The sequence below is a fragment of the Triturus cristatus genome, chromosome 2_2, assembly GCF_964204655.1.
Source record: "Triturus cristatus chromosome 2_2, aTriCri1.1, whole genome shotgun sequence".
Taxonomy (NCBI): domain Eukaryota; kingdom Metazoa; phylum Chordata; class Amphibia; order Caudata; family Salamandridae; genus Triturus; species Triturus cristatus.
Window position 1 is genome coordinate 1,003,023,731 of NC_140582.1, and position 17,035 is coordinate 1,003,040,765.

Sequence of the window (17,035 nt, forward strand, 5' to 3'; positions counted from 1 at the left end):
AAATGGATTAAAGTGTTATACAGTGGAGTGGCAGGGAGTAGTTGTGGTAAAGTATGGTAGAGTGGAGTGAGATAGACTCTCACTTTAGTGGGATAGAGTTGCATGCAGTGGAGTGGCATAGAGTGCAGCATTGTTGTCCACTGGAGTTGTGTGTCATAGACTAGAGTATATTAACTGGGGCGGGGCAGCACAGAGGAAGTTGTGCACCGTGCTGTAGAGTCTTATACACTGGGGTGTAGGGACATTGAGAGGAATAGAGGGTTGTAGAGTGTAGCGTAGGAGCACAAGCTGGAGTAAAGTGCTCTGTAGTGGCACAGAGTGTAGTAGAGTCTGGTAGAATAGAGTTGCATAGAGTGGAGTACATTGGGACCATGTAGTGGAGTAGTGAGTAGTGGAATCCAATGGAGTGGGACAGCACAGAGTGCAGAAGCATGTTCTAGAGTACAGTGGCATGGAGTCAAGTAGAGCGGAGGGTCATAGTACACAATGAAGAATTAAGTGATGTGTGGTACTGTTCAGTTGACTGCTGTGCTGTTGAGTGTCTGAAAGCATCATAGAGTGGAGTACAGTAGAGTGCTACAGAGTGGATTAAAGTGGTGTACAGTGGAGTTGCATGGAGTAGAGTATGGTACAGTATGGCATAGTGGAGTGGGATACACTGAACAGCATAAAGTAGGGTGCAGTGGAGTGCGTAGAGTGCAGTAGTGGAGTAGTGTGTCATAGACTAGAGTATATTACCTATGTAAGAGCGGTGTAGAAGGAGTTGTGTAGAGTATTGTAGAGTGGAGTAAACTGTTGTAAAGGGCTATAGACAAAAGTAGAGTGCTGTACAATGGCATTTAGAGGAGTACATTGTTGTACAGTATAGTGCTATATAGTGTAGTATAGTGTGGTACAGTGGAAGGGCGTAGACTGTTATTGAGTGGAGTATAGTGTTCTTGAGTGGAGCATAATGGAGTGGCTTCGAGTGCGCTTGGGTAGAGTGGGATGGCGTACAGTGGAACAGTGCAAAGTGAAATGGCGTACAGGGAAGTGGGTAGCATAGAGTGGGATAGAGTGGAGTGGAGTAGAGTGCAGTGGCATAGATTGGAATAGCGTAGAGTGGAGTATTGTATAGTGGAACTGCATACAGTGGATTAGCATGGAGTGGAGTGGCATAGAGTGGCATGGCATACAGTGCAATATCATACAGTGGAGTTACGTGGAGTTGGGTGAAGTGGCATAAAGTGTAATAGCACAGAGTCAAGTGGGAGATTGAGTAGAGTTACGTATAGTGGAATAGCATAGAGTACAGTGCTGTGGAGCAGAGTGGCATACAGTGGAGTCGTGTTCACAGCAGAGGCACAGAGTGTAGTGAGGTACAGTGGAATAGTGTATAGCGGAGTGCTGTAGAGTGCAGTGTCATAGAGTGGAGTGGAGTAGAGTGGAGTGGCGTACAGCAGAATAGCGTGAAGTGGGGTGGGGTAGAGGGAAGTAACAGAGTTGATTGGCAGACAGTGGACTAGTCTACACTATAGCAGCATACACTGAAATAGCATAGAGTGGAGTAGCGTAGAGTTGAGTGCCATACTTGGAGTAGCATACACTGGAGTGTCATAGGGTGGAGTGGCATTGATTGGAATCGCATACACTGGAGTGGAGTACAATGGAGTGGCATGCGGTGAAGTGGCATAGAGTGAGGTATAGTGGAGTAGCATACAGTGGAAAAGCATACAGTGGATTGGGGTAGAATGGATTGACGAAGAGTCAAATAAATTGAGTGGCTTAGAGTGTAATTGCGTAAGTAAAATAGTGTATATGTGAGTGGCGTGGAGTGCAGTGGGGTACGGTGGAATGGCGTAGAGTGGGAAAGTCTACAGAGGAGGTTTGTAGAGGGGAGTGGCACATTGAGTAGCATAGAGTGCAGTGGCATAGAATGGAGCGGGACACAGTGAAGTGGCATACAGTACAATTGCGCAGAGTAAGGGAGAGGTGTGGCGCAGAGGCCAGAGCAGCTGACTCTGGAGAACAGGAACCATGGTTCGATCCTAGGCACCAGTGGCAGCTCTGCTCAGCATCATGTGATTCTGAGCAATAACTTACTTAATCTCCCCAACTGCCCTCAGCGCCTTGAAACCTTTGAGAGGTGATATGCTTGCTCTTTACAAATACAAATTAGTATTGTAGTGGAGTAGCATACAGTGGAACAGCGTGTAGTGGAGTGGCACAGAGTGGAATAGCACTAGTGTAAAGAGTACAGTAAAGTGGAATATAGTTGAGTAGCATTGAGGGGAATAGAATAGAGTGTAGTGGTGAGACTGAGTTCCATACAATGGAATAGCGTAGAATGCAGTGGCATAGAGAGGAGGGGCATAAAATGGAGTGATGTATAGTGTAAGCGCGTACAGTTGATTGTCATAGAGTGGAGTGGCATATAGAGTAGTGGATACAGAGCAGTGACGTAGACTGGAGTGGAATAGAGTTGAGAGGGGTAGAGTAGAGTGGCATAGGTTGGAGTGGCATACCGTAGAATAGTGTATATATTAGAGTGGCATACAGTGGAGTGACGTTGAGTGATGTAGAGTGGAGTGGCATAGAGTGGAAGAGCATAGAGTGGAGTGTTGTACAGTGGAGCTTTGTATAGTAGAATAGTGTAGTGTAGATTGAAGTGCAGTGTAGTGGCACACAGTGGAATGGCGTACAGTGGAATAGTATATATTAGAGTGGCGTACAGTGGAGTGGCATACAGTAGTATGCAGTGGTATAGAGTGGAATAGCATAGAGTGGAGTGTCGCAAAGTTGAGAAGCATGAAGTGGAATAGCGTACATTGGAGTGGTGTACAGTGGAGTGCGTTAGAGTGGAATGGCGTACAGTGGAATTGCATAGACTGGAGTGGCGTAGAGTTGAGTGGCATACAGTGGAGTGGCATACAGTGGAGTAGCATACAATGGAGTGGAGTAGAGCGAAATAGCATTGAGTGTTACTGGCATACGTAGAGTGGATTGTTGTACAGTGGAATAGCGTAGCATGTAGTAGGGAAGAGTGGATTGTAGCAGAGTTAAGTGATGTATTGTGGAGTAGCATAGAAGAGACAGTGAAATAGCGTACAGTGGATTGTCGTGGGGTGGCATACAGTGGAAAGTGGTGTAAAAGTAGAGTGGAGTACAGTGGAATAGCCTACAGTGCAGTTGTGTACTCAGAAGTGGTGTACAGGAGAGCGGCTTTGAGTGGAATTGCATAGAGGGTAATGTCATAGAGTGGAGTTGCGTATAATGCAATAGTGTATACTGGAGTTGAGAAGAGATGAGGGCTGTACAGTGGAGTGGCGTGCAATGGATTGTCATAAAATGGAGTGGCATAAAGTTTATTAGTGTACAGTGTAGTGGTGTAGAGTGGAGTGGTGGAGAGTGGACTGGGTAGAGTGGAGTGAAATTCAATGAATTAGCATAGAGTGAAGTGCATATAGTGGTGTGACGTGGAGTGGCGTAGAGTACCAAAGCATAGATTGGAGTGGCATAGAGTGGAGTGGCATACAGTGGAGTATGGTAATTGAAACAGGCGTAGCATGAAAGTGTGTGAACGGATGTTGATGTAATTTGGCAGGAATATACATTATTTGGTTTAAATGGTAATTTGTATTAGAATGTGTGAATATTATAAGTATTACCACGTCACCTCTGTGGAGGGCACTAAGTCTGAAACATGGCGACCATTTGACCACGTTGTGACCATGCTAGGTTGAATTTTCCTACCATGGCCCACATACTTCTTTTAATCCTGACCCCTGGATGTTCCATTAAAATTAATTTTGTAACATACCAGGAAGTTAGTTTTAACCCCACTTTCACTGCTTTTACACACTGTCTCCACGCCTGGCTCATTTGAAGGTTTTAGTATACCCCTCTAAAATCACTAACAAAACATCCCTGAGCCTCTCCCTCACAGTGAGAGGTTTGTAGCCCATACTGCGACCAGGCTCGCAGTGCGAGGAGGTTACAATGATGAAACATGCCACCATGGGTGGGTGAGGGAATTCGTCCTATATAAGGGACTCCCCCGCACTCCGATGCCATTATTTTGACCCAAGGTGGCTATTTTGTGTTGCCAAAATAATAGTGAAGACTATGTGTAGTGCAGTGAGAGGGGAGTGGTGTGGGTTTAAATTAAAAATTACCTAGCTAGTGAGCGTAAATGAGTTTATTCGTGCTCCTAGTTGGTAAAGGATAAAAAGGGGGGCTAATAAAAGGGAGGAATTAGGTAATAATGTGCTAATAGTCCCTAATATTGAAAGCCAACATGTTTCGAGGTTATCCCCTAAACCTCTTCTTCAGGACCGCATGGGGACCAGCCCCATGTGTACCACTCCGTGCAAAGACCTATAATAAGGTGATAAAGTAAAAAGGAAAAATAAACGGGCACATTAGTGTCAGCGTAAATCAATTACATACGGTTAGATTGAACGCGTAGTATCTGGAGAAATACAAAAAACATACATGTTAATACGCTGCCTGCCCAACGATGTCGTGGGCAGGTGATTCATCTAAGATCAATTTCAACCGTAGGTGATGGTGCTCGAAACATGTTGGCTTTCAATATTAGGGACTATTAGCACATTATACCTAATTCCTCCCTTTTATTAACCTTACTTTTTATCCTTTACCAACTAGGAGCACGAATAAACTCATTTACGCTCACTAGCTAGGTAATTTTTAATTTAAACCCACACCACTCCCCTCTCAGTGCACTACACATAGTCTTCACTAAATAGTGCTCCTACGTAACTGTCGCAAGTCGCAGCACGCCCCAAGCAGTAGATGCTTGGGATGGCCCCAATGATGAAGCATGTCACCTAGGGGAAACCTTTGATGAGTGAGGGGACTCAAGAAAAGTATTTTCTTTTCTCTATTTGAGGTGCGTCTTACTCACTAAGTAAACCACTCCCTTCCCATCTAGCTAGGTTCTCTGATCCCTGATGTTGGATCTTTTTTTGCGTTATTAGTACCTAGGAGGATGAACTTAGCCATATCCTCCTCTCCCCTCTCCTTTTTTCCATCCTCAATGTACTTCATTCTGTAGTTGCTGCAGACAACTCTGAGTGCTTGTGTATGGTGGCGCAGGTTCCCTTTGAGTGGGGGGGGGTCTGAGGATCCCTGAAGGTAGTTGTAAGCCCGTCCATGCCTGTTGACTGTCCGCTTAGCAATGACCTGGAGAGCTCACCTTGGAAGGAGGTGGAGCACCAGGCTCATTTTAAAATGTTGGGACTGCCTGAGTGGGCCTGTGTGACCACTTGGTCAATGACAGCCAGTAAGGGTGATCAAGAGGACCTGGAGCCTGAAAGAGCGGCACAGGTGCCTGCCAGAAAGAGGAAGGGCAGGGGGGGTGGGAAACCAGCCCCCAAAGTTCCCACAGTCCAGGAGGAGGCAGAACCTGAGGGGGATGCCCCGGAACGTACCCGTACAAGGGAACAAGTGGCCGAACTGGGAGACCTGTCTGAGCTGACCCATTGGCAACAGGGAGGAGGTACCTCCAGGGAGGAGTTATGCAAGGCGCAGATGGAATGCCCTATTCTTGTTGGTTTGCTGTAGCAGGCTGCTTTGAATTGAGGCACACTGCTTTGATTTTGTTGAGCACCTGGGAGGGCTGTGATGCAAGGACCTACATCGCGCTACGCTGGGCTGTGTCACAGGGCATTGGTTCCGAGGAAACCCACTGTCTGGCCAGGAACAGTACACTATGATGTCAGCCAAGGGACTATGAGCTGGGGGTACCTCTTGGAGAACAGGACTCACACCAGCAAAGGCCAGCAGCAGGGCTCAGGCAGGTACAGTTGAGTCTGGACAGCTGCACAGATGCAGGGCAGCTCTGTGGAGCTTGATATGTCCCTGCAGCTCGGAACAGGAGGCCAGTCTGCCAGCCCTTGGAGTCATTCTGTTGGCTCTGTGTTCAAGGGGTAGATTGAGTCTTCCTTTCTCAGGCAGCAGGGCAGTCCTTTCTGCAGCAGGGCAGCAGAGCAGTCCTTTTTCCCAGTCTTCCATGGATCCAGGGGCAAGCCGAAGAGTGAGCCTGAGAGTCTAATTTTTTAGCAAGTGCTAGCCGGTGCTAGCTTTGAAATGGGAGAAGCTCACCCAGAGGTATTTGGAGTATCCTGCCCCACTGTCCTGGTCCCGGTGTGTCTGCAGTCACCATAGGTTAGTTTGAAGTTCTTTTTTGTGAGCTGAGGCAATGTCTTTGAAATGGAAGGAGTGCTATGCACAGCTCTAGCATCCATCCTGCCTTGAAAGGCCCATCCTGCCAACACCAAGGCCTTCTATTGTACAGCTGTCTAGGAGGAATATACAAAGGCCAGCTGCCAACTACACCCAGTCATGTGACTCAGGAACAGGCTGCAGGCACCACATGGTTAAGATGAGAAAATGACAATTTTCGTACAGTGGCAATTTCCGAAATATGATTCAAAATACAACTTTACCATTAAAGAGGGTTCTAAATGTCCAGAGACATGAAAATGTTAATGTTTCATACAGGTGGTAGCCACTGTGTAGTTTGGTTCGGTTTACATTTTAATTGAGAATACTATTGTTGCTTTGCTGAGAATTCATAGTTAGATTCATATTTAAGTTAAAAAAAACTAATCCTGACTGCCGAGGCGGTCAGCTACCAGTCCAGCATTTAGTCAAACAGCATTGGCTGTCTCTGGGTAAGAGAGTGTCCTTTACAGCTATGTGCTTCTGAATCTTGCTATCTGCACCCTCTTGGTAAAACGTAGGGACCCAGCAGATATCTTAGGTCTGCAGGAGCCTCTTAAGCCACTATCCCTGCTATAAAACAAGCATTTCAAATGCAATAGGACTTGCATTTAAGAGAGACCCATTACATTTCAAACGGGAGTGCGGGTGGGCGGGGGTCAGGAGGGCAAAAAGGCACAAACAGCGGGAGTGTGGGTGGAGGCATGGGAAGAAAATAGTGCTCAAAATCTAATTAACACATACCATGCAACACTTTGAAGTAAAGGGGCCAGTAGAAATGGAAGGATACAAATGACGACATGTCTGTCTTAAGAAGGGACTATCAGCCTATAAACCAATCAGAAGGTAGCATTTAGAAAGGACAAAGACACAAGCCAATAAAAAAGATGGGCGGGGAAGTGGGCTGAGCTTCCACTCCATACTCCATTACTGCATGCCTTCCAGAGCGGACAGCGCATGCGCGCTGCCGCTACAGGCTCAACCTAAAAAGCATGCATAAGAGGCTGCTCTTATAGCCTGTTAGCCTCCAAGATGTGAAACATCCTGCCTCTGGCACTCAGACAGGAAAATTCTGAACTGGCCTTCCACAATAAACTGAGAACATGGATATTCAGACAGCCTTAATGGCTAATGTGTTTTGGGTGTCTGTATGGGTTTGTACCCGAGAATGAATTCTGTATGGGTTTGTACCTGAGAATGAATTCTTAGGGTGGAAACACTTCGGTCTGAAGTAACCGGGCGCTTCATTAATCCCTAGTTGTTTTGAGTTTTCCAACTTACACTGTGCCCTCCTCTAGCTACCAGCTCGTTTGAAACCAGCAGGGGGTGAACCATCCGTAGGACAGTAGTGTTAAGGAACAAGAAGTGGCAAAGAAGGGCAACATTAAGATTAACTATGGTTTTCAGTCAACTGCTTGTAGTTTAAGGTAGGAACCTTGGAATGATGCCAAGCAAAGTATTCCGAGCTAACAAATCCCTCATTCCCATTCAGTCTCGCCCTACTCAGACCTTTTCTTTTGCCCCCCTTTCCCGCCGAACACGGGTCCTTCTATTGCTGTATAAAACATCCTGTGTTTGAGCCCCATCCACTAACAGGTGACAAGCTGTTCTGCGGAGCGTAGGCCTTGATTTCTCAAAAGATTCTCCTCATTCTTTAACTGTGGGCACATGTGCCGATCAGTGGCGGTGCGTCCATTGGGGGCGTTGGGGCGTAGCCCCCCCGTCCGTAGCTCCCTCGGCGTTTCTAAACTTAAGTAAACTGAATCAGTTTACTTAAGTTCAAAGACGCCGAGGGAGAACCAACTGACAATCATGTCAGTCAGCATGACGTCGGCCCGCCCACCCCCTTCAGAGTCTGAAGGGGGTGGGCGGTCCGGCGTCATGTTGACTGACATGATTGTTAGACCAGGGGCAACAGGCAGCAGCACAAGTGCGCATGAGTGGGGAAGGTGAGCGAATTTTCACCCGTGCCCAGTCATGCGCACTTGTGTTTGCACTGGCTTGCGCATGCCCATTAGGAGCCCCTCGGTCTCCTAATGGGTAGGCGGCGGGCGTAGCGTAAGCTGTGCCCTCAGCCAATCCTGGCGCTGCTGGCAGCGCCAGGATTGGCTGAGAGGGGTTGGCAGGCCCCTCCATTGCCGTTCGTGAAGGCGCCTAGGGGAGCAGAGGTCTGAGAGGTGGCGTGGACCGGCTGTGAGGTAAGTTTTTTGTTTAATATATTTCATTCCCCCCCATGCGCGACCCCCCCCCACGAGCCGTGACTGATTGCAAATTATGGCCATATGCATCAAAGTACAATACATAGGAAAGGCCGTTGTAGGCCAAAGGCATAACAGGTTATTCAGGTATATGCATTAAAAGTCAGACAGTGACACGAAGCGAATCTAGGAGCTTTAAGTTACCCTTTGTAGTAAGTGATGCATTGGTTTAAAGTATGTGCTTCAGATACGTGTGCCACTCCGTTTTAATGAAACCACTTTTCAGAATACTTGTGTGATTTGTTCGCATTCATCAGGCGAGCTATTCAAATCCGTTTACACACATCACGTTATACAATGTTTGTGATTTACATGCGAGTGCCAGGAGGGTTTTATTCACATGCCGTTTCACGGGGGGGGGGTGCTTCACATACATACGCCACAGCTGCTTCACGTGCCCCGGCAGGAGGGTTTTATTTACATGATGGGGCAACAAAGGAATTCTGTGCGGCACTGCCGATACATAAAAGCGCTATTGGGATGGTACTGGAGGGAGTCACAACTGGATGTATTTTCTGAATCGCAACGATGGGATGCTCCTGGGTAACCATGCGCTATATAAATGCTATTTCATTCATTCATTCATCACAACTGCAGTTACAGGTTTCCTTCTCCCTCCTCAGCCGCTGTTCCATAAGACTTCGAAGGCCGCAATGCTCATCGAGATCTGTAATATGTAAACACTCAATGCATGAATACCATAGTTTTAATTGTGTGCACAAAGTGTGTCTGGAATCATGCACTGTCAGACACAAAGATGTACCATATTGATACAAGAAGATATTAATGTAAGGGATCAAAATACTGCACAAAATTCAATGTAAGAGATCAGAAATGTTACTTGCTAACCATACATCAGCATTGTGTTTGAGGACATATTGATGTCTAGACATCTAGGTGCGCATAATTTCCCGTCCACATCTAGGTTTGTAAATTAGACCCGTAGCTACTTCTTGGAACAATGTTCTCAGTATATAAAATGCCTAAAATTAAATAGATGCTTCTTCTGAAATAAAATATTTTCTCAGCTGCTCCAATGCTTCTTGGAATTAAGCCTACACTGAATCACATTCCTTGTATAATTAAAATAACACATTAACCTTTACACATCACGCACTACGATGCTCATAGTAGTTTAACATATTTGTAATATTTGATCCATCTAATTGGTTTTTTGGTCTTTAATAGGTATGCATTGTGCAGAAAAGAGATTCCAAGAAAATGTATGCCATGAAATACATGAACAAGCAGAAGTGCGTTGAAAGGGACGAGGTCCGGAATGTCTTCAGAGAGCTGCAGATCATGCAGGGCCTCGAGCACCCTTTTCTGGTGAACCTCTGGTGAGTCGGACACCTATTTTATGCACCTGCACTCTTGTGCTCCTGAACTCTGAGTGAGTGCGCCTGCGCGGTCGCTAACGACGTAAATAAGTATCCTTCTCCCGATTCAACGACGGCCAGAGTTGAATGAACGTTATGATTATTACTTGTTATGTTTAGCAAGCGGCGTAGCGAGAATGTTATCACTTTTGCATTTCCAAGCATTGATAGGTACATTTGTATGGTGCAATGTGATACCGTTGAGGACTGTTGAGCTTTGGGATGCCTGTTGTCTTAGTAGAAGCAATGTTGCTGGGTAAATCTTATGTTGCTGTTGTAGTTGTATTAAAAAGAAAAGACAAAGTCATTTGCACTCTAATTGAATGTTAATTTACTTAATTTAGTGAACATTTTCCTGCCTGTCCTGGAGCTGTCTCGAGGGGGGCAGGCATGGCATCCGTGTAGTGCAGAGGCACAGTAGAGCTCATGCACATGACTTGACCTCCGTGTTTTCCTACTGCCTGCATGTCATGGAGATGGTGGGCGAGCGGATGGCACACAAAGTGGCAGAGAGCGGCACCATCTCAGCAGCATCAGAGAGCAGCTGTTTGCAGGGTGCTGGTGAAAGGGATTTTTCTGGGTGCCTAGCTGTTGGGGCAAGTGCCGGACCAAGCCCCTGAGGACCTGACCATGAGGCTGCCACAAGCAGCACCAGGACGCGACTCCAAGGGTACGGGGGGCTAACTTACGGAGAGGACGCAGCCAAAGTGGTGGGGTCCGCCACTCTGCTAGAAGAGTGCCGCATCCTACTGGCCGTCAACGAGTGGGCCTTCCGCATTGATAAGGATAACTTCCTACGGCCTCGAGCAGCGCAGTGCCCTTGGAGGCTTGTGAGTTTGGGGAAGGCCTGGTGGTATTTTGTAGTTTGTGGAAGTGCAAGGGTAGTTGTGCTACTGGAGAAGGTGGCATTTAGAGAAGTGTGAGGGATATTGGTCAAGGGTGCTGATGGATGAAAGGAGTATTTTTTGCAGCCATATTTGTGTGTGGGGTATATGATTTTTGAGAGCAAGTTGAGCGGACGACAGTAGGTAGTCACCACGGACAATGTTTCCAATCCTAACAAATCACTTACAAAACATTTGAGCATATCAACAAGGGCTTTATCTCTGCTTTTTTGGTTTTAAAAGCCAAAAAAGCAGAGACAAAACTAGCACCCTATCAACAACAGGGTGCTAACATGCAAATGTGCATGTTAGCACCCATTTACTCTACGCTTCCCCTTGCATCTCTAATGAGATGCAAAGGGGGTGTTCCAGAGTAAAATAATAGGAGAAATGTCGCTAAGCGACATTTCTCCTATTATCAAGAATATCGCTAACCCTGTTAGAGACAAAAAAAGCAGCGCTAACCGCGGTTAACGCTGCTTTTTTACGTCTGGTATTTTTCTGACTTAGCCATGATATCCTATGGAAGGAGGATATCATGGCTAAGTTTGTCTGTCCCTATCAACAAGCTAACGTGAGATTATCGCTGGGTTTCCAGCAATAATCTCACGTTAGCCACTTAGCGTGAGGATTTTTATCGCTATTGAGATAAGCGTTGCTAATAGCACGCTATCTCAGCGATAAAAATCAACGCTAGCCGGCGATAATTATCCTAGCGCTAAGTGCGCTTAGCGATAATAATCGCCGGTTGTTGTTGATATGCCCCATTCCTTTTCAATTGCTTAGTCTCTTTTGCTCGACGCAAGTCGTCCCCAGACCCCCAGAGTAGTGGTTTCTGTGTTTGGAGCCGGAGTGGGAGTAGGTATTCATGCCAGAATTCATTCTAAACTGGACTGCAGGCCGGGGTTCGGTGCTGCCTCGGTGACTGTGGTGCCGACAGAGCTGGTGGACGTTGCTTCAAGGGCCCAGCCGCATGTGATGTGATCTGAACTGGCAGCTGTTCTTTCATAATAGATTTCGAGATATCTTTCTTGTGTCCAAATATTTAAGAGCCCCAGACATGCAGCATTCTGCTGTTGACTGATAGGCATTTTACAAGTGTGCTCGTGGAATTGTTACAACTCTTAACATTCAAAATGGAAGGATTGAAATTCGGTTAGCTCTGCTTTGACAACACATTCTTCCTCTGTTTGTGCATTTGTGACTTGTATAGCGGCTGTCAGCGTCTGAGGAACGTGTGGGCTCTAGGGCGGTGGGACCCAGTGCTGCTGCAGCAGCGCGGACCTTGCGGGATGCTTTGTTAGAAATACCTTAAGGGTTTACAAGCAGCTGTTGCAGAGCTCCTTGTGTATCCAGCAGCTTCCAGGCAACAGCAAAACTTTCAAGATAACTCTGGTGATTGACGTTCCTGCTGTAGAGAGATTGGAGCTTTGTCTAGGGGCAGTTTTGACTCCTAAGGTCGCGCTGAGGGTTAAAATGCCCACCGCAAAGAACATGTACCAGGCAGATCACAGAACTGTATTCTATGTGGATAGCTCAGTAGGTTGCTGTGTATTTTCAGAGGTCCTCTTGTTATTTGTAGGTCATAAGTTGCAATTGCAATATAGCACGGTGATCTATGAGCTAATAAAGAGCTCCATGCAGCCGGTATGGTACAGGTTGGCACTAGTATGTTTTGTTCACTAGTCATTCATTATCCTAATGTGGCTACAGAGGGTTTGTTTGGGTAGAAATATGTTCTTATTACTAAAGCCATCCCCAACATTGGTGGCACGCTTTAATTGCTGAGTTTGTGCTTCTTGAAATATGCTGCCCACCAGTATGGGTGACGTGATTTCCGTACCTTGTAATCCTGATTGTCTTGTGTGATAGTATCTAAAGACTGATATACACATGTATGATGCAATGCCTCTGTATAATGCTTCTGTGATGTAAAGTGCTCTGACACCCTCCAATGGAATGTGTAGCTCTATAAAACAAATGCAATGCATGTGAGAGGGGCTATGGAGAGATGAGGGGCACTGTTGGAGGGTGGTAATGAGGGAATCTGTGGAGAAAGAGGTCACTGAGGGGTGGGGGATGAGGGGGTCTTATAAAGGTTGTTGCACCAGGCACCACCAGTGTTAAAAGGGACCCTGTCATACGCATATCTATAACATGGCTGGTAGTGGTTGTCTTTCTGCACACCCCAGATATGTTACTATGGTGGTAAATAAGACTGCAAAGCAGAATTTGTCCATGCATGACATTGACACATGAGAGTGTTTAGTGAAGACAAGAAGCTGCTGTTTGGGATACAAACATGGACGGACTAAAAATGAAAATCCGACATTTCAGAAAACAATGCTGTGTTCTTTTTTATGGGGAGCCTATTTATCCTAAAATAAATATATGCTTTTAATGATCAAAAATATTTCTTTTCCAAAACTGGCAAGCTGATGGCTCAGACGAAATGATTGCATTTCATAATTATGTTTCACAATTTTATGTAAAGCTGATATTTCTGGGATAATGAGTGAAGTTCGGGAGGGTTGTTGGTAATTTTGATTTCTGTCGTTTCATGACGTGTGAAGACATTTCTTCATCTGTATTGAATAAACTTTCTATAAATCACTAGGGTAACAGGGGGCTGTACATGTAGAATTGGACCGTTTCTGTGTTGTGCAGAAGCCAGTAGGATGTGCCTCGTACTGCTGCCTATGCCATGTACATTTGTGATTTGTATAACTTTCTTTTTTTGAGATTTTATTTACATTTTACACCAAACGAACAAACCACGCTTATCTTTCGTAGGCTTAGCTGCATGCACAGACGCCCAGAGTATAACGAGCAATGTACAATCAAGCTCAAATAGGCTGGTAGTGATGCCACCTGGCGGCAGGTTTGGTGTTAGGGGAAAACACTTGGGGCATCATCTACAATCGCAATAGTACAATTCAACCCATGAGTGGTATAGGTCTGGTCTGCAACATAGGCCCGAAGTACAATAGGCAGGAAAGCCTGTGGCTCACAAGTCTTGATTGCACACTTACTCACTGGAGCCCCCTTTTGAGCAGTCTCTGTATTTCAATCTTTTTGATCCAGATCACAGTCACCCATCCAACACATCTGCAGCATCTGTTGTATCTGTATGCTTGGAACGGGCCGCAGAACTCTTTCAGGCGGCTACTCAATGGCAATAGCTCGAGATATGTGTCTGACTGTAGTGTTGAGAAAAGGCCATTGGCCCAGGGAATTGCTGTCCGGGCCATGCCAGCAGGAAGCCTGCCTGCACCTCACTGTCGTAGCCCAGCAGGGCCCCTAAGTGTTCTGGTTCTATCGCCTCTCATGTAATAGCCTCGAGATCCTTAAACACTGCTTGCCGGGAGAGTGCCAGATGAGATTTGCAAATCCCACCTCCTCGCCTCTGCAGCGTGGGCAGGTTGAATGATCACAAGGACCACATTTGAACAGGCGGGCCCTTTGTTTAGTGGTTACCATTGGTACTCACACATGGTAGGTGGCATATACCCATTGCTGACCATTTCCTCGTATAATGTGGTCAGATGCCGGATGAGCACGTCCTGGAATGCCTTATAGAAGGCAACAGTGAGCCCGTCGGTGCCAGGAGCTTTGCCTAATGGCATGCCCTTGAGCGATATGCGTATCTCTTCCAGACGCAGGGGTGCCTTGAGGTGTTCCCTGTGTTTCCTGGTGAGCTGCTTCATTGCTATGTGTGCAAGGTAATCTGTGAATGCAATGCTATCATAGTCATGTCGTGACTCATAGAAGGCCATAGAATACCTATGAATCCGATCTAAGACCTGTTTGGTTGTGCACAAAGGGAGCCCCTGTACATCTTGCACTTCTAAGATTGCATCGTCATCACGACAGGCGTGCAATAGTGCCACCAGGGTCACTCCGGGGCGTTCACCCTCGCCATACGTTTGTGCGATTGCATACTTTCCCAGATGATTCACCTCATTTTGTGCTGTTTCAGGGCATTCATCCACTTTGGCTCCAATAGCGCCCCGAAGGCCCCGCTCCCCTGCAAAGAACCACCGGTTCTGCAGTTTAGCAAAACTCTGCTTCTGCTGCAGTATAGTCACATTTAAAGACATAAACAATAGTTTGTAATTAATTTGTAACTCAGAAACACATATGCTTAACAGTGAACTGCTCTAAATATTGACACAGCCATGAAATCATATCTTGTTTTTAGCTTCTCAAAAATGGTCAAGCGAGGTTAGTCAATAGGACCCAGAGAGTAGCCTTGTAATCTGATCTAGGATCTCTTCACTGTCACGCCAAAGAAGTCAGGTACAGGCATTCATATTGCTCTAGTTAAGGCAATGGGCCTGATTATGAGAACGTCAGAGATAAGGTGCAATTATCACCGGATAAACTAAGACTTCCCGGGACTTGTAATTCATCAGGTGAGATAATTTGCATTTATTTTGAATTTAGGGAAAAAAATACGGATTTTGGTGCTTACTGCCCCAACATCCACGTCACAGTTAATCAACATACTATGCTGTCCTTTTAAATTACGGCAGATTCGATCTGTCAAAATGTAACAAAGTCTGAGAACGTTATTGTACCTAGGAATTACGCCGGGTGGGAAATTCCATACAACTCAGAATTCCCATCCGATTGCACAGGGGTCAGAAAATGTCAACCCTCTGAGAATCATCAGAGTACATGTCTTTATTAAAAGCAAGTGAATCATATTTTAGAATGCAGCCAGCTCTATAACCAAGGATGAGCATCAGTCTCATCCCGTGAACATAAAACTCCAAAACTTAGCCTAGTTATATTTTAAGAACAAAATGCTGGCGGTTACTGACAATCACCTAAAAACCTCTCCTTGAAATTTGGAACAGAATACTCACTTTTTAGATTAAAAGAAAAGTCAAACATGGCTGTTCTGACATCTTCTGCACTACGTTTCCTTTTACTGGATTTACCAACTGCACTTAACCTTACATTAAAAAGACACATAAAACAAGAACATCTGCCATTTGGATATTTGATGCACTGCTCATGCTTATTGCTTTTCATTGAGTCCCAGATATGTGTCATGTGCTTGCCTCTGTGGCCTTCACCCAAACCTAAATCTTAAGGTTCATTGTCAGAGCAGTGTGTTAGTATGCAACACACCCATTCACATTGTCTCAGGCTTCTGCACACTTCACTTTTATGAGCAAATATATGTCCAATCTTCCTGAAACAAAACACAATTGGGAGTATAGGGGTTCATAATGCTCTTTTTCAGCAGTCAATACCTTTGCACTCAGAAATGATTTTTATTTTGGAAATAGGTAGTTTAAGCCTTGTCTTTCTGAATGTTAGACCTACCATCCTTAGCATGGTAGTCCACCAAACATTTTGACTCGACCCCTTCTGCATTACTTAATTCGTTTTTGTTGGCTTTAGGACTCTAACCAGTGCTAAAGTGATTGTGCTGTCTCCCTAAATCATGTTACAGTTGGCATCTACCTGTTTGGTACATTTAATTTACTTGCTAGTCCCTAGAAAATGGTACTACATGTACCCAGATCTGGTAAATTAATTGCTACTAGTGGGCCTACAGCACTCATTGTGCCACTCACTAAAGTAACCTTTTAAAACATGCCTGAGGCCTGCCACTGCACCATGCAGTGTCATAGAGTGAGGGGTTTTGTTATATCCTAACCTTTATCCAGCGAGCAAAATATTACTTGAGGTCCAAACAGAAATCAAATAGCGTGCAGTCTCAAACAGAGAAATCCTGGATACTCTGTGACCCGATCGCCTCTTATAACATTGACGCTGCATAGTTCTAATTTTTGCCGCCTTGAGAAAGCCCCAGGCCTGTGTGCCAGGAAGGTGGGAAACACATGTTGGCTGTTGTGTTTCTCCTGAAATCTGGTTCAGCGTACGAACCAGCAATTCTTATATATTGGACCTATGATCTCTATGCAGAGTATGACTAAGCATACCAGTAAGACCAATTCAGCCTCTAATCCTCCAGTCAAACTACTGCACAATGCAATGGAATTTTAACCTGCTTTTTTGACTTGGCAAAATAAACCTTTTTCAAGGCTTAAACCTTTCCTTTTAATACTTATAAGCTACGTCTAAGTTAGGACCTAAAGGCTCATAGGACACGCTGCACTGTTTTAAAAAAGAAGGACATGTGTACTTACGTTTTCCATATCCTTGCAGTGAAAAACACCTAAAGTAATTCTTCTTTGTTGTAAGGTGTATGTCATTGGCTACCACTGGATTACTTTATTACATTTATTAGGTACTAACTTTGTATTGGGAG

The 17,035-nt window shown here is 45.4% G+C and overlaps 1 protein-coding gene across 1 annotated transcript in view; it reads left to right on the forward strand.

The window, feature by feature from the left end:
• STK32B (serine/threonine kinase 32B) overlaps positions 1-17,035 on the forward strand; it is a 1,850,878-nt gene that overhangs the window by 261,132 nt on the left and 1,572,711 nt on the right. Inside the window, exon 3 of the mRNA XM_085642433.1 lies at positions 9,672-9,823. Within this exon, the coding sequence (XP_085498559.1) occupies positions 9,672-9,823 (152 nt within the window). The remainder of the gene's footprint in view (positions 1-9,671; positions 9,824-17,035) is intronic.